Below are 24,263 nucleotides of genomic sequence, written 5' to 3'. Positions count from 1 at the left end.
GGGAAGTGGGGTACCTAGTAGGGTGTGCCCAATTTTCTGCTGATCAGTAACAGTGGTGTCAACATGGTATGAGTCTAGCCGTTGTCAGACAGCAGTTTCCTACATGCAGCTTGGCAGTGGTGAGTTTTGAGGACACATCCTAAAAATATACCGGGCTCTTGGGGAGAAAGGATGACATACACATTTGCTGTTGCCATAGCCTGGTTGTTCTTTGTAGACGTTCTTCTGATAGGCATGAGTAAGTGGTCAGGGGGTTATTTCTGGTGCATTTTCAGAGTGTGAGCTTTTAGAGTGATTTTGAGAGGAAATAAGTACTGAGGAAGATGGATTTTTTGGGTAGGAAATAGCAGTTGGGAGAAACGAAAACATTAGGTGAATGCCAGAAGAGCTTTCTGGTGTATGAGATGGGGGGTGATAGGTAATCTAGAAGACAGATAAGAGGCGCAGGGTTTTCTAGTGTCTGTTTCTAGGGTGGCTTACTGTTATGTTTTTGTTTTTTTTTAAGCTCTCCATATCATGTTCCCTTTGTGCTCTGCTCTTGTACTTTTGTGTCTTTGTAATGAATACCAATACCTTCTCTTCTCTTCCTTCTTCCCTTGGGTAGAAGCCCTGTGCTGACTTGCATGAAGAATGACTTGATTGCGAAGATAGATGTTTACAGCGCATTGTGAAGGGACAAAGTATCTAAAATCAAAGTCCCAGTGGTGGATGGTTTCACAGGCTTTGCTTATAAATTAAGACACCTGAAAAGTTGAAGGCTTCTGACCTTTTTGTCATCAAAATTCTTGCAGCTACTGAAAGTTTACTGAAAGTTCCGCTTTTGTATATATTCAAAACTGCTACCATGACATAGGATTGACTGTCTTGATACCCATCTCATGCCTTTCAGTGGCAAAGATTACAAATTCAGTGTCAAGGGGTTCAGTGCCTCAGCTGGTAAGCCTTCTCAGCCAACATATGCCACAAACAAGATCAAGTTTGTGGTGACTAAAGGGAGAGAAGGCAGTGTCTGCTTTTATTCCCTCCCTTCCCCTCTGAGTTGGATGATTACAGAACACCTCTGCTGATTCCAGGTTTGTTTCCTTGGGCTGTCATAAAGTCTGTGTTACATCTCTCATGAGAGAGTTCCCTAGCTATTGCCCTATTTCCTGGGTTGTATTCAGTGACTTCTTCCACCTTTCTACTGTGGTATAGCAGAACAGTTTCAGAGAGCAGAATATTCACAGAGCCACTGAGAATAAGAGTCTTGGTGGTGCCGATTCACGAAGTTGCAGAGGTGCTAATTTCTCCTTGAAAGTAGGATGGTGTTCTGTGTGGCTCTTCTTATGAATCTGGGCAGCAGTGATTCAGATGTTAAGTTGGAAGATGCTAGTTTCCAGCTCATGCATGTAAAATTGTTTTTAAATGTTAAACAGTCCTGGGAGCAGGCAGTGAACCTCAGGATTTCCCATTCCAGAGAGGGAGTTTCAAGCTGTTAATCTTGATTACATATAATATTATTATTTATTATTACTATTGCTATTGTAATTATTATTAGCAGTAGTTGTATTGATAGTTCTGACTGGAACAGCATTAACTGGAAGCCTCTAAATTATACAGTCTTGAAAGATTTCACGTTGGTTGCTCTCACTGGAGACAAATTACAGATGCAGTAAGGATTTATCCCCAGGAACGTGTGAGTCTTGAATTCTAGTAGAGCCCGATTTAGTGATTCGTTTGTGCTCTGCTTGATGGTAGCTAGGTACATTCAAGGACCTAATTTGTAATTTCAGGTGTTCATGAGGTGTAGACATCAAGACATTTAAGTACCAGTGACATTTAAGTACCAATTTAATGCCTTTTGTTAATACATATACGTATATAATTGATGTTTATATTTTTAAAATATTATATTGAGTTCTAAGAACAATCTCTTAATATTGTAAAACGTGACCGAAGTTCTGTAAACTACACAGGATGATTCAGAGACAGACTGGGGTAAAATTCTACATTGAGTATGCTTGTGGAGCTGTAGTTAGGGTGGGGACATTACTGCATGTGATAATTACAGCTTGCAGTGCCTTCACCTGTTTATACGAGGTGAAAGCTAATGTCTATGACCTTCAGGTAGTGAAGGCTCGGAGTATGAATGTGAGTGATATTTTCATGCCCACATTTTGCAGTCATGGCCAAAGAAGAAATTGCATGTTGGTTTTTTAATAGTTGAAAGAGGATTGTGGAATTTAGAAAGGCATACTCAATCTAACTTAGAAGTATTGCAATTTTCTAATCCCATTTAAATTTGTCATTCCTACCCTCTTTTAGAAACCTGACATTTGTGTTGCTTAGAGATTCTAGGCATAGTTTTGTTTCAGGAAAATCTGACAGTAGGCCAAAATAAAATATTTTCATCTCACAGTATTTATAGATGTAGCTTTGAAGGATTTTTCTTTCAAGGTGCTACTTAATATTTGGTGTAGTGTCAATGCTAATAGCTTCTCTGTAATCTTTTTAGTGAAATAAACTGCCAAGTCTGTAGCACCGTTTTTCTTAGTCCTTTATTTCTAAAATTATTCTAAACAAAGAATTAACGTTGTTCCTTAATTTTTTGAACTGGCCACTAATTTGCATTGTGCGACTGTAGTATGGCAGTATTCTGGAGATGGAGCTCCTTTCTTTTATCCTTTTGTCCACACTGTGCTCAGCTTGAAGAAGGGAAAAGGGTTCTTCAAGAGCATGTATCGGATCCTCTTGAAACAGTGCAGCTGCAGAGCTGCGAGTGGTGGTGTTGGGAGGCTGGAGAAGTGTCTCCAGCAGTCTGTTATGAGGGCACGAGTGGGATGTCAGTGATGCACATGTTTGTGCTGGCCTGCTGTATGGGATGAACCTCCCCTTATAAGCATTCTATGCATAGAAGATAATTTTATAACAAAAGCTTGTTTGCATGAAAAAGCTTAATGGGGAAACAACTTAGAGCTGGTAATTTCTGAAAATTATTTATTTATTGTTGCTTTATGTTTCAGAACACTGATCCTAAGTCATCTGTAAAAGGTGTAAGCAGTCAACTTGGAGAGGGGCCTAGTGATGGACTGCAGCTGTCCAGTAGCCTTCAGTTTCTTGAAGATGAACTTGTATCTTCTCCTTTACCTGATCTTAGTGAGGATCAACCTTTTGATATTCTTCAGAAGTCCTTGCAGGAGGCCAATATTACCGAACAGACTTTGGCAGAAGAGGCATATTTGGATGCCAGCGTAGGTTCTAGCCAACAGTTTGCACAAGCTCAGCTTCATCCTTCTTCATCAGCATCCTTTACTCAGGCTTCTAATGTTTCTAATTACTCAGGTCAGACGTTGCAACCTATAGGAGTTACTCAAGTGGTACAGCAACCTGTTGGAGCATCTTTTGCAAGCAATACAGTCGGTGTGCAACATGGCTTTATGCAACATGTCGGAATTAGTGTTCCCAGCCAGCATTTGTCTAATAGCAACCAGATTAGTGGTTCTGGGCAGATACAGCTAATTGGTTCGTTTAGTAATCAACCTTCCATGATGACCATTAATAATCTTGATGGATCTCAGATAATACTGAAAGGCAATGGTCAGCAAACACCTGCAAACATGAGCAGTAGCCTCTTGGTTCATAGACAGACTCCAAATGGTAACTCGCTGTTTGGTAACTCAAATTCAAGTCCAGTAGCACAACCTGTAACAGTCCCATTTAACAGCACAAATTTTCAGACATCCGTACCTGTCCATAATATCATCATTCAAAGAGGTTTAGCACCAAACTCTAACAAAGTACCCATTAATATCCAACCAAAGCCTATCCAGATGGGTCAGCAAACTGCTTACAATGTGAATAACTTGGGAATACAGCAGCATCATGTGCAGCAAGGGATTCCGTTTGCCTCCGCAAACTCACCTCAGAGTTCAGTAGTTGGTCCCCATATGTCTGTTAATATTGTTAATCAGCAAAACACAAGAAAATCAGTTACACCTCAGACAGTTAGCAATGCTGGAGGTAGTATTGTTATCCATTCCCCCATGGGACAGCCTCACGCACCTCAGAACCAGTTTCTCATACCTACGAGTCTGTCTGTTAATTCCAATTCGGTTCATCACGTCCAGGCCATAAATGGACAGCTTCTTCAGACTCAGCCTTCCCAGCTGGTTCCTAGCCAAGTGTCTGCTGAGCATGTAATGCTCAACAGGAACTCCACAAACATGCTGAGAGCCAACCAGTCGTATTCCGGGCAGATGCTGAATAATCAGAACACAGCTGTTCAGCTTGTTTCTGGCCAGACCTTCACAGCTCCTGGAAACCAAGTGATAGTGAACCACGGGACTTCACAAATCGTTGGTGGACAGGTGCCACTGCAGCAGGCGTCGCCAACAGTGCTGCATTTGTCACCCAGTCAAGCTAATGTTTCTCAAGGTAGATCGAGTTTCACTACGATGTCACCTGGGCAGTCTACAGTCTCAAACATGTCAGCCTCCAATCGATTCGCCGCTGTAAGTTCTTCTGGTTCGGTACATCCTAGCCTGGGACCATCGGTTCAGTCTGTGGCGTCAGGGGGAAACTTCACGGGAGATCAGCTCACGCAGAACAGAACTCAAGTTCCCGTCAGCGCATCGCATCGTCTTCCAGCATCCTCTTCCAAATCTAACAGCACCTTCAGTCACACGTCAGTTGGAGTGACGCAGCAGCAGTTCGCCTTTGGTCAGGTATGCAAGCTGCTTCGGGGTGCAGCCAAAGAAATGCTCCTAAACTGTGCTAAAATCTGGTTAACGAAGTGGTAATGTTATATGGAAAACATTAATTTTGGTAGGTTATATTGTTACAAGTACTGTGGAACTGCTGAAAATCACCGTAACCTGTATGCATCATTTCACCCAGTATTTTGTAAAGTCTTTCATGGAGTGAATGACTGTTGATTTCATTAATTCTGAAGTTTTCATTGGTTATTTGTAGTGATAATTTCTAAACTGGTGTATTGATGTATTTCTGTACCCATTCAAAGGAATGGACACTGTGAGGTTAAACAGCTCTGGGCTCTCCTGAAAATCTAGCTATAGAGACCGATGTTAAAGTCTTGGGTACATTCTTAGCGCCTCCAAGTCCTTTGACCTCACTAAGAATTACGTATGTGTTTTCAAGGTTTGGCCGGTGCATATTTGAGATCAGAAGTTTTCTTGGGAAGAAGAGTTCTGATAAATATTAATGAAACAAAGCTTGAATGTGCTTTTAGGATGAAAACTGGTCTTTTTTGTCCAGTTGATGCAGTTGCAGAATATATTGAATTTAAATTTGTCAGCTTTCATAAATAACTTCCTCACATAAATAACTTCCTGGCATTTTTTTCCCCATTTTGTTTTTTTTTTTTTGTTTTTTTCCTTGGTCATTCTAAAATACTGATAATTGTCTCAGAATGCAATTGTACCAAATATCAGGTTTTTTTTTTCTCTTTTTCTCAAAGACATTGCATTTGTCAACTGAGACCGAAATAGGAAGGATGTAAAGAAGCTTTACGTAGAAAATAAAGGCAAACATGTTGTAGGACCAATTTTTTTAGTCTTTGCCAAAACTGCTACCACAAGTTGTAAAGCTTTGTTTGCAGATGAGAGAGTAGTTCTCTACATACTCCTCTATCTTCATATTTATAGGATATGTGTTGAGGTCAGTGAATTTCAGCAGTTTCAGAAGCACAGTATTTCGTATTGTTGTAAATGATAATTTTATTTTTCTGCTATAACTTCAGAGCCAGAAATGGCAATATGATTTTAAGTATAGAGAACAGGTTCTACTGTTCACCAGAATCTTTTTAGTTTGTACCTACCTTTTAAATGTTATATGGTATCATAAAGAGTGTATTTTTAGTCAGTAAGCGTTGCAGAGTTTATTCCACTGATTCTTTGTATTTTGTTGAGACAGTTCAGTCACCTTTTGCAGTTTTGAGACTCAAAAGCTGAGCTGTCTGAGGGCCACATTTAGATTCTATTCCTCTCTGATTAACTTTATTAGATTCTTGAGCTTACATTGAGAAGTTGAGATGGCTGAGGCTTCACCAATTACAGGTTTGAGGTGGAAGAAGGACGTGTAGATTGGATGTGTAGATCTGACTGTAGATTTTGTTTTTGTTTTTAATGTATGTGGCACAGAAAAAAGCTATGAACCAGACATCACCAGTTTCTGCATCGAAGACGCAGGATAATTTGAGACAGCCTCAGCTAACAAGTCTTCTGAGCAACACACTATCAGGTCAACTAAGGTCTTTTTAAAATCATTTTCTCATTTTTTCCAGCAACAGAATTAAGTGCTTCTTCACAGTGTTAGGCTTTCATTGATGGCTCGTGCTGGTAGAGTCCTAAAGGTTATCAGAATTTAGTTTTTTAGTTGCAAACTAAGTTTTTCAGTATCGGATGTGTGCTATTATTTTTCTCAACCATGGCACATATTTTGTAGAGTGTAAAGTTGAATTTGTACTATAAGCAGTTGCTGCTTTCCTCTATAAAATCCCAAACTGTACCTTCTTCTATTTTTCTTTTTTTTTTTCCAACTTAGAAAAGTAGAGGTAGGTCACTTTGAAAATACAGACATCAGCTACAAAATTCTGTGAAGCTTCTGTAGCTTCTCTTGTGATGGCTGCTTCAGGTCCAGAGGAAATAAAAATAGTGATCACAATGTTTTGTGCAGGCTGCCATCACTCGGTTTGTTTTTGAATAAGTCTGTAACTTTCAGTTAGAATAGATAATTTCTTGTTTATGGCAAAATACTAGGCTTTTTCAGTAGCATCATGCTATTAAAAAAGCCAAACCCAATGCCAGATTATAACGTGTTCAAAGCAAACAGAAGAATGCAGTAACCTTAATATCTTTGTATGTTAGTAACCCTTTTGAATAAGGTCCCATAATCTACTTGCTTTTTATTTTTTATTTTTTGTTGTTCTGTGCTGATATGCAAGCTCTCCAGGCATTCTCTCCAATCAGCACAATATATGTTTAGAAAAATAATAATTGTGTTGGTTGTAATGTGTGTGTGGGGGGTAAGATGCTGTTTGCATTCCTGTGTAAGGCAATTGGAGGAAGTCTGCCCAGCTATAATTTAGATTTTTTTTGTGAAGTTAGAAAAACTTATGCTGTTTAAGTACTTGCAAGAACTTTACAATATTTAGGTTTATATCCTTCAGGGAAGGTTAGTATAGAAAATCTTGATAAAATGTACTGTGTGATTTTTTTTTGGTAAATTTTTTGGCCCCTATGCTTGTAATACTTGAATTTCTTCTTACCACTGCAGTGGTAGGAGGTGCTTATATGTAAGGTTTTTTGTACTTTGCAGTACAGAGTATCAGTCCTTTTACATCTTTATGTGTTGGTTTCTCTGCAGGGTAGTTACACTAGTGTTTTTAAGCATATGAGGAATCTTTCACCTAAAAGCTAAAAGCTCAAGTAAAATGATTAGGACAGGTACATGAAATTGTTCTGTTCTTGCTTAGGATGACAGAGTCTTTTTAACATATTCTTTATAGGACAGGACTCTGGAGGAAAAGTCATACAGCAGTCTCTAGGAACAGCACAGCCACAAGAAAAAGGAATAGGAGCATCGTCAGTTCAGCAGAGTGTACAGGTAGAAAATACTTTCATTTATATGCTTCCTTTTCCCTTCAAACTTCAGTGAAGTTAAAGACGCTTCAACTCCATAGTGATAATGTAGTAGTCCTTGCAGGTTGTTTTACAATGCAGGAAGGCACTCAAGCTTGTTAAATTTTACCTTGACACAAAAAAAATGGGTATTTTGCCAGTTGATATTATGAATGCTGTTTTGAGATTTACTCAGTAAGTGGAGTCTGACTCTGTGGTGTCCTGACGATAATTTCGTGTGACATCACAGTTCTTCATTTAGCTGAGCATGAGTTAGACCTGCTGGTATTCTTACTTCTTACAAACTTTGCTATTCTGTAGCTGTCTGGGAGGGGATGGTTTCTGAGAAGTAGCAGAAAAATTCCGTCTGGCCTTTTTTTGATTCTTTACTGCATTGTCTTCTTTCCCCAGTGTTTTTTTTTCCCCACCAAAAGTTTTCCTATATATGGCAACTATGTAGAAAAATTTAACACTGCTTCCAAGGTTTGGGGCTGAAAGGGGAGACCAGATTTTTTAGAGGTGGAATACAAGTACCTTTGGAGGAAGGACACAGTTGTTACATTCATGGACTGGAGTAGCTGAGGGCGAGAGGTGAGGGTCTGAAGTAGGCTAGAAAGTTTGGGATTAGTTGTGGATAGAGCTAAACTGCAAAGTCACAGAAGACAAGAGAGGCTTTGATTTAGAATTTTTGTTCCTTGCAGTAAGGCTTTCAATGTAGCATGGCATACGTATTTTTCGTTGTCTTACTGATTGATGTACAAGTAGAGCAGAAGATGCATAACTCAATTATGAGTTCAGCTTGGTTTTGTAATTATTGGTCAGATGTGTGTTCTCATGTGGTGGTGAATACTTTTTATTCTCTGAAGCTAGAGCCTTTTTGACCAGCAAGTACCATTGCACTGTGCCTGCCTCATGCCACTCCTACCTTGTTAAGAAGGATGCTCTGAACCACACCCTCTTTGGTTCCTTCTAATCATGTTGCAGTTCAAAAGAGCTTTCCCCCAGTCTGTTTTTAAATCAGAAGTAACTTTTCCTCTGTGGCTGGTTTTGTTAGACTAGTTGATTAGTGTCGTGCAAAAATAAAAGTTTTAAATAAAGGCTGTTTCAGAATGGCTTCTTGGGGAGAATATGTAGATTGCAGTAATGCCTGTCATACAATAGGAACATGAGCCTCTCCCATCTCAGAAAACATAACATCTTAGGGCAGTGTTCCACTGCAAAACCTTGTGGCTTCGTAAGTGTGCAAGAAGATGACTACATGGACCTGTCTGATTGCACCTTTGATGCTGAAACAATTTCTGGGACTGCTTTCGCCTCCCTCCCAACCACTGTGGCTTTAGAAAATTGATATATGGAACCCTAGCCTGCTTCCTTGACAGATACTCTGATCCATTCAAATCTGGCAAGGTGATGACAGCTGAGACATGCAGACAGTTCTTGAGAACATATATATTTTTAAGTTTTTAGTTGTACCTTTTCACCTGCTAAATTTGATAACAAACCTCTTCTCTAGTGAAGCGTGTATGTGCACCACAGTGGAAATTGCCTGGAAACTTTACATTTGTGATGCAGTAGAAGTGACTTCCGTATTTCACTGAGTATTTCGTTGAGTATTTCATAAAGTGCCCTATGAAAACATGAGATGGTTAAGTGTTTATACTTGCTTGGTGATTGCAGTTACTACTGTTGAAATACTTATTTGGCAGAAACGAATGTTGAAAATTAGGCTTTACAAAGGAGGGCACATACTGTAATTTGTCTTTTATTTTGTACCTAGGTGGATGGTCATTTAGTTGGACAGAAAAGGCCTGCTGCTAAACAGTTAACTAAAGGAGCTTTGTAAGTCATTCTCTTCTTTTTTAATTTTATTGCAGATATTTTCTCTTAACTTTCATCTCTTTAATTTTTGATAGTGTATAAACTTTTATATGTGTTAGAGTATGTGCTAATTATAGATATCATTAATTTTTGTTGTAGTATTCTGCAACAATTACAGAAGGATCAGGTGAATGCTGTGACGCCAGATAAAAGTCAGTTCAGATCATTAAATGATGCAGTTCAGAGACTCCTTTCATATCATGTGTGCCAGGGATCGCTGCCAACAGACGAAGACTTAAGAAAAGGTAATTTCCTTTAAAATTGGCAGTAAGATTGTAACGAATGTACTGAGAGAATTCCTCATCTAATTTAGAGCAATAAGGGAAGGAACATTTCAAAGTTTGTGCACTTTACTAACCCTTCTGGTTACTGAAGAACAGTATTTGAAAGTATACTCTTGTCTTTCTAGTGGACAGTGAATTTGAATCTGTAGCTACACAGCTTCTGAAGAGGACACAAGCTATGCTGAACAAATACAGATGTTTACTTATAGAAGATGCAATGGTAAGGTGTATAATGCAGATACAATAATGTTTATAGGATGTGATTCAGTTTGCAAAAAATACAGGAATGTGAGAACTAGCATTAAGATAAATTTTGTTGATACTATTTATCCCTGTTTTTACATACTGTCTAAGCATGGGTGTTGTTATATACACATTTCATAGACATTGGAGGCACATCAACAAAGTATAAGCTAGTATACACATCAACAAAGCTCTTTGCTCTTCCTCTGACGAGGCTGTGGTAGTCAGGTGATATGTTTCTGCAAGAGATAATGCCTGAAAGAATGTTGTAAAGCTCCATTCAAAGGCCTCCAGACATATTATAATTGGAGCCAAATTTATTATAATTTAGGAAATCATTAGTTCTCCTTAGAAGCTAGGTGGAGTCTGACATTTCATCATAAGTGCTTCCAATTTAAACGCTTTCACAGTCCCAGGTGTGAAGTGAAAAAACTTACTTTAAGAATGTATTTTACAAGGATTAGGGAATCTCATTGTGGCTTCAAACATGCTGGTTTTTGAGTCTGGAAAAGTACAGAATTTAGGTATAAAAGACATTTAAATCACTCGTTTAGGAACAGGAATGTGTAGTAAAGCAGGAATTCTTAATAAAAATGTTGCAATTCGCATGGTTTCAGAATCTGGCAGTCCCATTAAAAAGATAGTAACCATCATATATTTGGAAGTAATTGCAGATGCAAAGGGGGAGATAGAAGCGAAAATCTGTTCTTTTAGCTTCTGGTATTTTGCATGGTGTGTCCTATTCACTCATTTTGGAATGAAGTTATTTGAAAGAGTGTTCAGGATTACTGGTGTTGTGACTTGGTAGCCAGTGAACTTTTCTTCTGTGATGGATGGGGCTACTGGCTTGACAGTGTGGTCAGCAAAATGCAACAGCACCAGCTAGTTGAAAGTACTAGTATTGCTGGGAGAGAAGTGCAGCTACAAGATGATAGGGTGGTCCCAATTGGAAGATTTTTGCTGTTCTTCCCTCTGAAAGAGAAAGTTGCTGTACATGATGTAAAAAAAAATCGTGGTGTCCAGTGGTAAATACAATCAGTTGTGAAAAATTATAACTGCTATGACAGGAATAGCAATTCTCTGTTTTCAAATCTTTAACAAATTAAATATACCATAAAATGTGAATAATAATTTGTGGTTGAGTTTCATTAGTTCTTGTGGTCAGGGTCAAGATCGTTGAAGATGCCGTGAAATTGTGAATGTTCTCCACAAACACATTATGAAAGTCATTCTTTTTCTTTGAGTAGTGACTAAGCTATTAGTGCTTTGATTTAGTACAGACATATGAGTTACCTCAGAGATGGTTGTTTTTTCCTTTTCCTGCAGCGGATAAATCCATCTGCAGAAATGGTTATGATAGATAGGATGTTTAACCAGGAAGAAAGGGCATCTCTGTCCCGAGAGAAGCGTCTTGCACTAGTGGATCCTGGTAAGTGATGGTTGTCTTCTGAATCTTACAAAAGCAGCATAAGTGTGGGTTGTTTAAAAATATCTCTGGCCCCACTGAGGCACTGATTGCTAGCCTATTTTAAAAAATAATCAGAGGAAGTATGATATGGCAGTTTAGATTGAAATACTCATCTTCCTAATACCACATTTGGATATTTAGAATGCTTGCAAGTGCCTTTAATGTGGTTTTACAGTGCCCGTTATGTGCATATCATGCTGGTAAATTTGGTCATAATCTCCTGCCCTAAAGCATTAGTGCAGAGGAACACTTAAGTGTTTCTTAAAGACATGAATCTCTAGGCTGTGGATGTTACTTGAATTTCAGTACTAAGGAAAAGATGGAACGTGTTCTTTTGGTATATAGGTAGTTAATGTAAAATGTTGCTACTTAATTTTCAGATGGTTATCAGGCCGATTTTTGTTGTTCTGCCAAACAATTTGATAAAACAGCTGACGAAGCACAGACCAGCAAAAGTGACCATCAGTCTAACAAAACATTATCTTCTCGAAGTCAGACTACCAAAACCCAAGCCAGAGACCGACCAAAATCCAGCTCAGCAGAGTCCACAAATCACAGTAAACTTCCTCTAGTGCCTAACAACATTTTGACACCACAAGAAGGAACAGCTTCTACTAAAAAATCGGAGAGCCTCACTAAAGCTTTAAAGTTTGAGAAAGCTAATTGTTCTTCTGAGAGCCAGTACAAGGCCCTTTCTGAAGAAAAGATGGCTGGTAAAGATCTTAACAAGTCCATTGAGAATTCTTCGAGTTCTGAAGACTTGTCAAAAACTGTATCAAGAGGCAGTCATGGAACACACAATAAAATATCAAGGAATACAGTTCAGTCTTTCTCAAAGGTAACATGTAATAATTCCCTCAAAGACAAAACTCTGCGGAGCCCTCCAAAGAATGAGGTTTTACATCCTGATAACATGAAGGGCTCTGGTGAACCCCAGCAAGACTTACTGCTGAGTAAGAGTTTAGAAACGACATTTAAAAACATCTTGGAACTTAAAAAAGCTGGGAGACCGCCACAAAATGAGGCATCGAGTAGTGGCTCTGTTGACTTAGAATTTCCTAATTTTTCACCTATTGCTTCACAGGAAAACTGCCTGGAAAAGTTTATTCCAGACCACAGCGAAGGTGTTGTAGAAACTGACTCTATTTTAGAAGCAGCTGTAAATAGTATCTTAGAGTGTTAATAGTTACAGTACCATGGACAAGATATGTTTCTCTTAGCAGAAGCAAATGTGAATGACACCACAAGTACAGCCTGACATACATTTAAGGTTAACCTTTCTAAACTAGATTCTGTTCTGTGTTTGAGAGCAATACTCATTGTGGTTACAGTGAGATATCCAAGTAAAGTTAATCCTTGTTAGAATGCAGTCTGTTAGGGCCTTACTATTTCAAGTATTATTATGATAGTGCTTTTGATAATTGTGCAGTACTGCAACATAACAAGGTTGCAGGTCGTTAGGCCCTATGTAACATGGTAATATACTGACAATCACAGTCATTTGAAAGGATATATTTATTAAGTAAATGTTTTTAAAAAGTGATGGAAGCAACAATTCTCCCCTACCCTTCTTTTCCACAAATCATCAGATTTTTAAGTTGTTCTGGAAACCCACTGTACCTCTATTCAGAAGTGATAATTTGCTTTGTTAAGGAACCTGTGTTCTAGAATTCTTAAGTTGGAAGGATGTCATCAGTGTGTTTACAAGGCTTCATAATTTAAACTTAAAGTGCTTTTCTATTGCTTTCTGAGCAGAAACTAGTACTCGATATATTTGTAGTGGGTAAGTTTAGTCTGTGGGATGATATTATATGATCTTAGTCACAGTGGCATGATATGAAGTAATAAATGCTTGACTAAGGAAGGTAGAATGGAAGCCAATGAATGGCAAAGTGTACAGGATGAGGCCATGATAGAGCCATGAATTTATATATATAATACATATATATGTTAACTCTTGAGGAAGAGATTTTGCATTTTATAATTGGATGTAGTCAGCCTTGAGTCTTTCTGAAGTGGTATAAATGTTTTTTTTTATTTGTTGGTTTTTCTTTTTTTTGGTTGCTGTTTTTTTAAGACCAAGTGTCAAAAGCACTTTTATTTGAGAACTGTTATGATATTTGTAGCTTATATTTTAAGAGGACATTAGCCTTACTCTGATGAAATTTAAAGGCCAGTGTTTATTTTTGTTTGTTTGTTGTTTTTTTTTTTTTTTTGCTTTTTTCTGTCAGAGAATGTTAAAATCATCCACTGTAGCAGTCATAATTATCAAGATATGTACAGACCAAAGTCGATCAGCAATCCCATTGTTAAAACATATCTAAAAGTGTGTAATTATTAACTCCTATTGTAGAGCCAAGTGAAACCATTGCATGGTTTGTATTTGGCTCACTGTCATGTTGTTAAGATAGAATCTTATTATTTTATTTATTTATTTTAATCTATGCCATCTTTCTTTTTGCTGCCCATGCTGCTTTATCGGAGTTTACTTTGGTCATGAGTGCTTTTGTGCACATAAGTACGCTGACGTTAGTCACGTGCATGTAGTACATATGTCTGCTCAGGAGGATATAGCTTTTGTGATTTCTAAGGTATGCTTATATTCTCCCCCAGACCTTCCCCACAATTTCTTAGAGAAATTTCTTAGAGATTTCTTAGAAATTTCTTAGAGAAACCAGCCATTCTCCAGACTTACTAATTACAGTTTTCATAATCTAGAGGCTCATCGTGACAAACTGTGGTTGTCAGTTAGATTGCCAGGAAAGAAAACAAAAGGTAGAGTTTTGCTATCATGTAACTCAGTGCATCTGAATAGTGCAAAAGAAAGCAGAATTAGATCCTTGCGATAGTAGATCACAGTGCAACTCAGTATTGAGCTACAGTCCACTGTCTGACCACTAAAGGAAACCAAATCTAGAAAGCAACATGAGAAAGATGAACTTGTTTAAAATTCATTTTCCCTTCAAAGTGAATGGAGATACTGTTTTTTGTATGTTACTAATTGCCATTTAAAAAAGATTGTGCCAATTTTAAAGTACATGTTTGTAAAATCCCAACATTCCCAAGTGTTGTAGAAGATATTCAAAGTAATAAGTATTGCCAGTTTTAAATTTTTAGTTAGGTGTCCATAGAATAGACTCTCAGGCAGTTAGTTGTTTTCTTATTGGCAAAACTGACAATATAGTCTTCACCTATTGCCTTTTTAGATTTAATAATATGTTTATGGCTGTGTATCACGATGCGTTTGTGTTATGATTTTTGGAAATTGAACCATTCTAAACTATCTAGGAAGGAAAACAGTAAGTTACACAGCTGTATGTTAACTAGTTAATTTTTTCTTTTATAGGAAAAAAAAAAGTTGCACATTCATGGATTCACTTGATTTTTGTACCACCTCAGAATGGGTACAGCATCTGTACAGCAAATACATAATTGACGTATCAGGCTATGTGTCTTCTATTGGATCTTACTTGGGGATGGGGGACAATGGATATTAAAAGTGACAAATTACAAAAAAAGTAATCACTGTTGATTTGGTCAGACACATTTCTCTGAACTACTTGCGAAAGGAACCCAGTGAACAGTCCTAGCAAGATAAATGTTGAATTGTTCATGTTCTGTTGTTTACTCCTTTGAATTCAGTTCTAAAGGAATTCTGGTACGTGGTGAAGCAGTAAATGAAAGAAATGTATTTTTTGTTGTGTTTGAAAGAAAAAAAAGTATAAATTAATCATATGGAATCAAATCCAGCAAAGTATTATGAATGTGCATGACTTTAAACATGTTTTCATTATTTTGCTGGATCAGCATTGTGATTTCAATGTTATTTAATACTGCCTAATATTAAAACAAATTTTGAACTGGCAATTAAGAAAAATATGTTCATTTTGAAGATTTTAGTATAATTTATCTGTTAGATTAGGGAGGCCTTACAGACTGACTTCACTTAAAGAGGATGTGTCACTTATTGTCAGTGTGGTATGGACTTTATTTGCTTAAATACCTTCATTTGTAAAGTATGTCTCACTTGAAATTGCTTTGTATACATTTTGTAAAAATATTTATAAAATGTTTTGTAAAAAAAAAAAAAGTATAACAAATTGCAGTTTATTTTGTTATGTTGGATAAATACTGTTAAAAGACACAAGTCAGTAAATATATTGTTAATCCATGGATAGGAAATGTTTAGTTGGAGATTACAAATTGAAACAACCATTGCAATACAGCCAAAGATTTGGGAAAAATGTGCATCTGTGATTGTCTTGATTTACCCAAGTTGAATATTTACATTACCAAAAGAGGGTTGTTCTAAAATTTAAGTAACGTGGTTGCAAAATGTTCCTCCTCCTGTGCTTTTTTTTTTTTTTTTTAAATTCTGATGTATTATAAAATATTTAATAGGCCAACTTCCATTACACTTTATGAAACTTTTGAACATCTGCTATTAAGGATTGGTTCATGTGGTGTTGTAACTACACACAGTAATGCAAAATAACATGATTGACAGTGGTCCAGCTATGTTGTCATTAGAAAGCTTACCACGCTGAGGGTGCTGAGAGACACTCTCCTTCTCTGGTATGCTTTCACAAAATAGAGGCATCATCTTCTGATACCTCAGAGAGATGGAAGAAAAAGAGGTTTATGTTTGTCAGCCAGCCGTCTCATCCGGGCTGCAGGTTTCAGAGTAGTGCCAGTTACATTTGGCTGCAGATAGCAGTGTTTGTGGTATTTCCCATTCCTTCCTTTTGGCTGTGAGAAGACATTTCAGTTGCTGATGATGTAATGCTTCCTCCTGCTTTTATAGGGGTGATGAACTTTTTCTTGCTATGATTGAATTTTTCAGAAAGCATGCTGAGATTCTGATCTAGTAAAGCTCTTATGCTTGGAACTTCAACACTTTATTTTCGGAGGCAATGAAAACGAAGGATTGCTGAAGTGCGCTGCCTCTCATCTTGGAATAGGGCCTGCAGTGTTGAAAGGTAGCAGTCTTTATGGTTAGTATTCAGTTATTTTGTCAATGAGACAAAATAAACTTGCATTTTGAATGCTTCTCACATGGGTTCAGTCAATAACAAAATGAATAAAATCAGCTATATGTTATTTTAATCTGTTTGGTTTAGGATGGCTAAGTATCTTGCATTTTGTTTTTTCCTCTTTAGCATCTCCCGGTAGGCTTACCAGGTGCCTTCTGGGCTGTGAAACATTGGATGTGCAGCTTACTATGTATCTGTATTCACTACAGAATATCTTTTTGTTACGTGAAGGTGGTATATTTTTTAATCACCTTTTAATAGCATTTTGAGGGAGGAGGGGGCTGCCTGAGTTTATTCCAATCTTCAGGGCAGAATATCGCAAGATCTGGGCATGCAAGTTAACACGTAGCTTGTTTGAGAAAGTCTGAACATCTTTCATTTTGAGGATACATAGAAAAAAATCGCCATGATAAGCTTGCCACAAGAGCAGGTATGTAAGTAATTTTAAAGCTTAGAGAAATTCTTCTTCTCTTTAGGATTTTTTTTTTTTTTTATGTAAGCCTTTGACTTCTCCCTTTAAAATTGTACTTGTTGTTGCTTGGAGTTCTCACAACAACATGTTTGTGAAACAGCTTCAGCTTCAAGAAATGCAAGAAATTGTCTTTGTCTTGGGGATCAGCTGTCATTTTGGTTAAAGGAAGTCAATGCAGAAAATAAAGTAAGCAGGGTCAGGCAGAGATTGAACATTATAATGCACTGATGGACCTGTACGCAGATTTCAAATTAGTAGTGGTGGGTACGCTCAATATTCGTTTATACCTAATGGATCAGCACCTGTCATTCTGTGCTGCTAGTCTTGCAGCTAGTTATTGTAGTGGAAATTGGAAAATGAAACAATTATCCATAACAACCGGTTGCAACAGGTAAACAAGCAAACTTGAATAATCTTGCTGTAGTACGGAAGAAAAAGATAAAGGATACATAAAGTGTCCCACTGAAGCAGTATTTTTGATTTACAAGAAAAAAAAGCCCTTGTATGCGTAGCATAAAACCTTGTTTTATCTTTTTCAGTGTTAAGGTAAGACACAATTTATGGGGGAAATATGTTTTACAAATACAGAAACAAGCTAAGTCAGAATTTAAGGCTCCTCTTGAGAATACTCTTAGCTTGGCCTTGCATCCTGGCTTTTGTTTAGGTGTGTGCCATCATTTCTGCAGATTATTAGTTGTCTGGAGTGTAGTGCTCTGTCTGCTTCACTACTGCTTTTGTACTGCAAGATTGTTTTTTTTTTTTCTTTTCTCTCCAGTTAATTCCTTTTTTTTTTTAAAAAAAAATCTTTTTTATTTTTTGAAGAAATGTGTAGAAAAGGAGGTGTTTGAATTTGAGGTAAATTCTTGTAACTATATTAAATTAATGAAATGACAGCAATCTTATAATTCAGTGCTTTGAAGGAGAAGCAAGATTAGTTAGTCCATGCTGGTATGTCTAGACAGCTTTAATGTTTCAGCTAGCTTTTATGTCTGCATAGCATACATGTAGTCTACTTCATTACATAGTGCAGTCATGCCAAATTTTCAGAATTGTGCTGAACTCCTGGGTGTATGAATTGCTCACTGTCACTTATTTGTCAATATTGCAACTCGTTCAGATAATGACGTTTCATTCTAATTAATTTCCTATTACAGTCTTGTCACTGTTTCTGGACACCACTGAGATAGAAGTGGTGTAGACCTCTGACAGGCCTTTCTAGAAATCTGGCATTTAGGACCTGATCTCCAGTCCAATGAAATCAGTGGAAAAAATGATTTTCAGTTAAAGGTTATGATGGTAATACTTCTCTTAAACAAACAAAATAAATCAAAGAAATTTACTTTATGCCCTTGGGTAGAAAGTGATGCAAGGACTTTCAGAGTCTACAATGGTGAACATCTCAGCATGCAAGTGGACAGCATAATATAATTAATGAAGTTATTTTGGGTGTTGATTTTAGGAAACGTTTTCATATAATCAAACTGCTAATTGTTTTCCTCTAAACATTATATGTGTTTAATAATTGCTGCACAGTTCTGAAAATACGGAGCTTTATTTTCTTCTGTGAACTTTGACTTCAAATGTTCATGCTGAGATGTGAAACCATGCACAAATCACAGTAAGAAATCATTGCAAGTGCTAAGTGGTACAGTGGCCAGTATGATACAAACTAAATGCTAAAATAGCCAATGATTATATGAGGATAAAGTCTTGTCTGGATTACTGTCATGAAATGCTCAGCATTCAGTTCAAGTGAAATTCTGAAATTACAAATTGTGAAGCATAATTGGAACAGCGTGAGGTTGAGATCATTAAAATATGTCATTCTTGAGCTACGTCAGCACAGCCTGGTGCTTCATCTCAGCAGTTGGATTCTCCTTGGCTTCAAGCTATGGCAGTTCCTTCAGAGAAACTTGAAGCGTACAGCCTTTTGAAATTCTCAGATGGCACATAAGAGACCCTGGAAAAAGGTACCTGCTTTTTAAACTATTCAAATAGCTTTTGAAAGTGCAATCAGAGATCATGCTATTGTTATTTCTGTGAATGAGTTCCATTTGCTCACGAGTCAGGCAGCTTGAAGTGAGCTTCATGCAGTGTGCACTTGTTTGCCTACACAAAAAGAGAGAAAGTGACAGAGAATTTGGCCCAGTCTGGCTTCAGCGATTATTGTTTTGTGCTCAAGGGGATAATACTCTAAATATGGGTATTTAGTTGCTTTTCTTACATTGCAGCATTCAGCCACTGGGCCAGCACTGACAAAATATATATATAACTGTTTCACTTGCCTCTTGGGTTCTCTAAGTGATGTAAACAATATAATTAATATTGCTGCACTATTACTGAATTTGAATAATCTGTTTTTAATTCAGTTCAGTTTGAAGCTGATTGCACTTCTCTTTAGAACTTCTCTTTCCAAAGTCTCATTCTGAAATGCAATAATACGCAGAAACTAAATGTATATATTTTAATTTCTGAATGGATCTCTTAGTTTTTATAATTTATTATTATTATTTTAAAATAGACTGTGAATGATGTGTGTGTTACGCATATCCTTTAAGCGAGCAGCAGAACAAAGTCAGAAACCTGCTTTAGTACATCTCACAGATTGATATTGCTAGGTGTACCTGATATACGAGTAAAAGGCAAATAATAGAAATGCACGTGGTTAATATTGCTTAGGTTGACCAATTCAGTGTCACCTTACTTTCAAGGTACAAATAATTAGGGAACGGGATTTGGAAGGCCCTTATTAGCAGGGGCAAATAATAAGTCTGTGTCTGTGAAGGGTTAAACACTGAGTGCTTAGGAAGGAGGGACTCAGAAACCTTTATGCACAGAGGAAGAAATTCAGATGAACCTGAAGGAGAATAGGCTTCAAGGTTTGCAAGTCTGCAAGGTCTGGTTTTAAATTGAGCAAGAACAGGTTACTAAAAATTGTGAGTAGACTCTAAAATATTGTGGGATTGCAAGTGTTTTCGTGATACGGAGTGATCATCATTGATAATACTCCATACAAGAGGTGAAGAAAATGTGGAATCTGCTTGTTACTGTGCTGTTTTTTCTCTTTTCCTGTGAGGCTACTTTCCCTACTGATAAAAAAAAAAGAGAGCTTCCATACAGTAAAAGGTAAATTCTGAGCGTTCAGTGGAGACATTAATATTTAGTGTTCAATTTCTAAGAATGTTACTCTTCCCTGATGAGGAGGGCAATTTGAATTCTGTGACAGACAGTCTGAGACCTAAATTTCAGCTGTTTCCAGGGAGTTGAAGACCTGTTCTTTTTAAAGTTGACTTACACTGCATTTGATTTGTCTAAGCCCAAAGGGAAGCCTGCCCTACCCTGATTCGCTGTTGTTTTGTCCTTTGGCAGTCAAATTTCAAGCCCCTAAGTAACTAAGCATCCTCAAAAACCTGTAGCTTAAAGACTCTTCCAACTGTTTCTGCAGTAGTCTTCTGTCAGAGATGGCTCGTTTTAAATCAGAGCCGTTGTGATCATAGATGATCATACAAATAATTGTAATGGTTTATCTGTGCTCTCGTTTTCTCTAAATAAGTCATAGTAATTTGGGGGGGAATTCGTTTCGAATTTGTAGACTAGTTAGCTAAGATGGCCCCCTGCTACTTGCCCGAGTGTGTGTTTAGCATCTATCCCAAGAGGTTAAGGTGTTTTCTTTCTTACCTGGCTGTCAGAATAAATAAATATTAATGTAAGTATCAGGGCAAGATGATTACTGACAGGGAAAACTTGGATTTATTCGTTTATTTATTTGTCTATCTGCCATGCTCTTTCAAAACAGAAGGTGCTAATAGCCGTTTTATGGCAGTTCAGCTCTCACAACTCTGATACCAGGGTGCAGTCACTGAAAGAATGCAACACTGAAGGTTGGAATTAACCGTGCCACGGATGGTGAGACCAGGTTAAAGAAGCCTCCAAATGTTACAGGCAAATATAGTTGTATTTGTTAGTGCTGCAGTCCAAAGGCAGTTTGTGACCTGAAATCCAGTTTTCTTGTATGTATGGAGGGGAAGAGAAGTAGCAGACGTAAGTGGTTAAAGGCAGGTTTTTTTTGTTTGTTTGCTTGTTGTTTTTTTTTAGAACAGTTGAAAGAGGATATTTACTTGCTTCTTGCTTTCCCATCTTTACTTAAAAAGATGGCAATAGCTTTGGATTGGTGAGTTGACTTGGTCATCTGTAAAAGCCTAGGAAAAAAAGAAAAGAGAAAAATGGTGAACTATGGGGATGGAAAGCAGCATACTCAACTGTCTGTGTGTCTGTTCAAGGGGCAGTTCAGAAATGTCAGGTTCTGTGCAAATAAACAGTAGGTTTCCATTGTCTGCTGCTAATTATCACCCAAATTTGATTTGCACGCTCTTCAAAGGGACTCATATCTTCCCATTTAGTTATTTGCTGCACTGCGATGAATCTTTAATTCAAACCAAACGCGGGTCAGTTTCCAGCTGAAAAAAATGTGAGGAATGTGTTTATCCATGGTGATATCAGTGCTTCTTTTTAGTTTTATATGTGTGTTGATTCCCGTCCTCAGTGGGGAGGTGAATTTGTGTCAATCTGTGAATTGGCTTTGCTTGTTTGGCAGGTTTGTAAAGGGTTTGGTCAGTTGTAGAAAGGCTTAAATAATTGTGCAGAACTGGAATGGTTCTGGTGGGCTTTAGAGTAACTAGGTTAAGTCTCAGAGTCATACAGATAGAACAAATTCTCATTCTGGGTACATTTTTTTTTTTTTTCTCAGATAATATTTTGCGTTATGCAGAGTGGGGTCAGTTGGTCTTCTGTTCACATTTCTTTTTCTACTTCCCTAACTTCTTAAAATCTTGGTAGGCAGGGTACTTGCTCTGCTGTCTGCAGTGATAAAGCCTGAAGTCTCTGAGGGCACTGAAATAACCATTGCATACGTTTCCTCCCACCAACTACAGGACATGGGTCTATAATGAGGAAATGAGCCAATTTTGGCAACATCTGATACATCGATTGACTAAGTGGATGTTTAAGGCTGCCATAAAAATCTCACGGGGCTGAATTGTCTGGGCAAGGTCCTGGGCAACCTTCTCCATGTGTCCCTGCTTCAGCAGGGGGTTGGACCAGACAACCTCCCAAGGTTCCTGCCAACCTCAGCCATTCTGTGACCATGTGCCAATAATGCTTAGTGAGACTCGTGAATAATGGACATTTAAGTATGTAGCACTAATTATTATCTTGGTTTCACTGACTGCACTTTTGAATTGAACATTTGAGGGTCACACAGGTGATGGTTGTATTGAAAAAAAAAGGGTTGCTTTCAGTCCTTTGTGACCTGGGAAGAGAATGTGTCAGAAACGTGTCAAAAGAGCAAGTTTCCGCTCATTTCCTTAGTATATATTTAGGTGGGGGAACAAAATGAACAGAATTACAGTTGCCTGTATGGCTATTTATCTTGCAAAGGGAGCATATTTTTCATTTTTATGCACTTGTAGGTTAAGTGCTGTCAAGTTAGCACTGCCCTGTGCCCTGAGTACTCTGTCATACCGTGCATTTGTGTGCTTATGCAGACTCACCGCATTTTGACCTTTGGGACCTGCAAGTATCTTTGGCTGTCAGCTTCCCAATTAGCACTGCCTGCTCTTCCTCCAAGGATGCCTGTCTCAGTGTGCAGGGTGGCACAGGCTCCGGGTATTGTACTCAGTGTAAGGCGTGTCCATTTTTTGCCTCCCTGACCTGCTGGGGAACGGCTGGCTGGTGCCAAGCCCAAGCAGATCAGTGCCTTGACTCTTGTCAGATGCTCCTTTCATACTCCACGTGTGTTTGCTCACAGCACCAGTTATTTCACAGGTTTTTGGTACCTGGTCCTGTGGAATCTGGTTTGAGCCTCATGTCTTTGTGAAGCCAACACAGCAATGAAGTAGGTGTCATCCGTAGCAGAGCTGGCTCTTGAGTGTTTACCATAAAGTGCCAGCCATCGATCCTCTGCTGGAGAGTCCAGCCCGTGCTGTAGCTCCTAACTCCAGGCAGTCATTCCTAAAGCGTTCACTGCACAGCACAAGCTCCTCATTTTAACAGGCTTTGCCTGCTTTCAGCACGAAGGATAACTGATGTCCTTTGTCCCCTGCAGTCCCTGCCTGTACCCAGTGCCCCCCGGCGCTGCCGTGGCTGCCAGATCCCCCTCAAGAGCAGGCTTGCCTTCATCCCGCGGCTGCTCTGGGAGCACAGGCGGCAGGTGGGAAGGTCGTGTGCAGGCACTCAAGCCCCTACTTCTTCCGCACCTTGAAATTGGTCTGCAGCACAGTGCATTATTTATTTAGGGCCCTTGTGCTGTAATTGATCCCGCGAAGAGCAGTCTGCCATCCAGCTGGCCAGGCACTTAGCAGCCCCAGCAGGGGAAATGGTAAATCCAATCAGTGAGCTGCTGTCTGCAGAGGTGGGAGAGAAACTTAGCTAGCTCTGCTAATTGGTAGCAGGTTTGTATGGTTGCATGGAGTTTTGGAACAGATTCTTGCAAAAACTGTATTTAAGACTGCACAGCGTTGGCTGTCCCACGTGTGGGAAGTCACAGCCTGCCCGTGCCAGGCTCCTGTCAGGCGAGGGCAGCGAGGTGCTGGTTTGGTGCAGATGGTAAAGCCTTCCATGGGTGTGCAATTGCCTTGCAGAGATCTGGTCTGCTTTACCTTTGGTCAGGTAAGTGGGCTTAGGCTTAAATCACTTCTACCTCCAGAGAACATGTTTTTGGGAGTGTTCCCCCTCCCTCCCTGAGAGAAGAAAGAAGGCATGGGGGCAAGTAAGCACTATAGTCTAGGTAAAAGCTAACATTTACTCTGCAGGCTCATTTATTTTTCCTGTTTGCCTGTTTTTGCAGAAAGAAATAGCATGTATAGATTCTGTGACCAGACACAATAGCACTGAGAAGTGTGAATTTTTCCCAGCTGTCTTAATGGAGTGTTGGTTTTCAAACCTAATTTGACTGCTGCTTGCTATGCAATTAACACCCAGTTAATAGGTTTGGTTAGTTCAGCTGCCTGGTACCTTGCTTTGTGTTGGGGTGGGTGTCGGTGCAGACACCTCAATGAAAACATCCGTTTGAGATAAGTGAGCAGTCGGAGAGCAAACAAAGTCTGAGGCTGTGGAAGCGGGCTAGGAAAATCTGGTCGTGTTACAATTCTATTAACATTAGTTTGAATAAAGTGCTCTTTTCTGTCATGCCAAAAAGCATGGCAAAAAGAGAGGGAGTTGAGAGATAGGAAATTAAGAAAATGTTTGAACAGGGTTACAAAGGAATCAAAT

The 24,263-nt window shown here is 38.5% G+C and overlaps 1 protein-coding gene and 1 long non-coding RNA gene across 2 annotated transcripts in view; one reads left to right on the top strand and one right to left on the bottom strand.

The window, feature by feature from the left end:
* Window positions 1–24,263, top strand: part of BICRAL (BICRA like chromatin remodeling complex associated protein) — a 245,051-nt gene that overhangs the window by 19,826 nt on the left and 200,962 nt on the right. Inside the window, exons 5-13 of the mRNA XM_084514469.1 lie at window positions 3,003–4,703; window positions 6,138–6,237; window positions 7,505–7,602; window positions 9,394–9,455; window positions 9,594–9,739; window positions 9,904–9,998; window positions 11,348–11,450; window positions 11,870–16,952; window positions 18,827–18,964. Coding sequence (XP_084370595.1) covers window positions 3,003–4,703; window positions 6,138–6,237; window positions 7,505–7,602; window positions 9,394–9,455; window positions 9,594–9,739; window positions 9,904–9,998; window positions 11,348–11,450; window positions 11,870–12,672 — 3,108 coding nt within the window. The 3' untranslated portion in view covers window positions 12,673–16,952; window positions 18,827–18,964. The remainder of the gene's footprint in view (window positions 1–3,002; window positions 4,704–6,137; window positions 6,238–7,504; window positions 7,603–9,393; window positions 9,456–9,593; window positions 9,740–9,903; window positions 9,999–11,347; window positions 11,451–11,869; window positions 16,953–18,826; window positions 18,965–24,263) is intronic.
* Window positions 20,455–24,263, bottom strand: part of LOC311434337 — a 28,541-nt gene continuing 24,732 nt past the window's right edge. Inside the window, exon 3 of the long non-coding RNA XR_014691390.1 lies at window positions 20,455–21,193. This is a non-coding gene — a long non-coding RNA (uncharacterized lncRNA). The remainder of the gene's footprint in view (window positions 21,194–24,263) is intronic.

This window comes from Aythya ferina (genome assembly GCF_964211825.1).
Source record: "Aythya ferina genome assembly, chromosome: 3".
Classification (NCBI taxonomy): Eukaryota; Metazoa; Chordata; class Aves; order Anseriformes; family Anatidae; genus Aythya; species Aythya ferina.
Note: the sequence above shows the minus strand (reverse complement) of the source record. Positions and strands in the feature narration are given on the sequence as shown.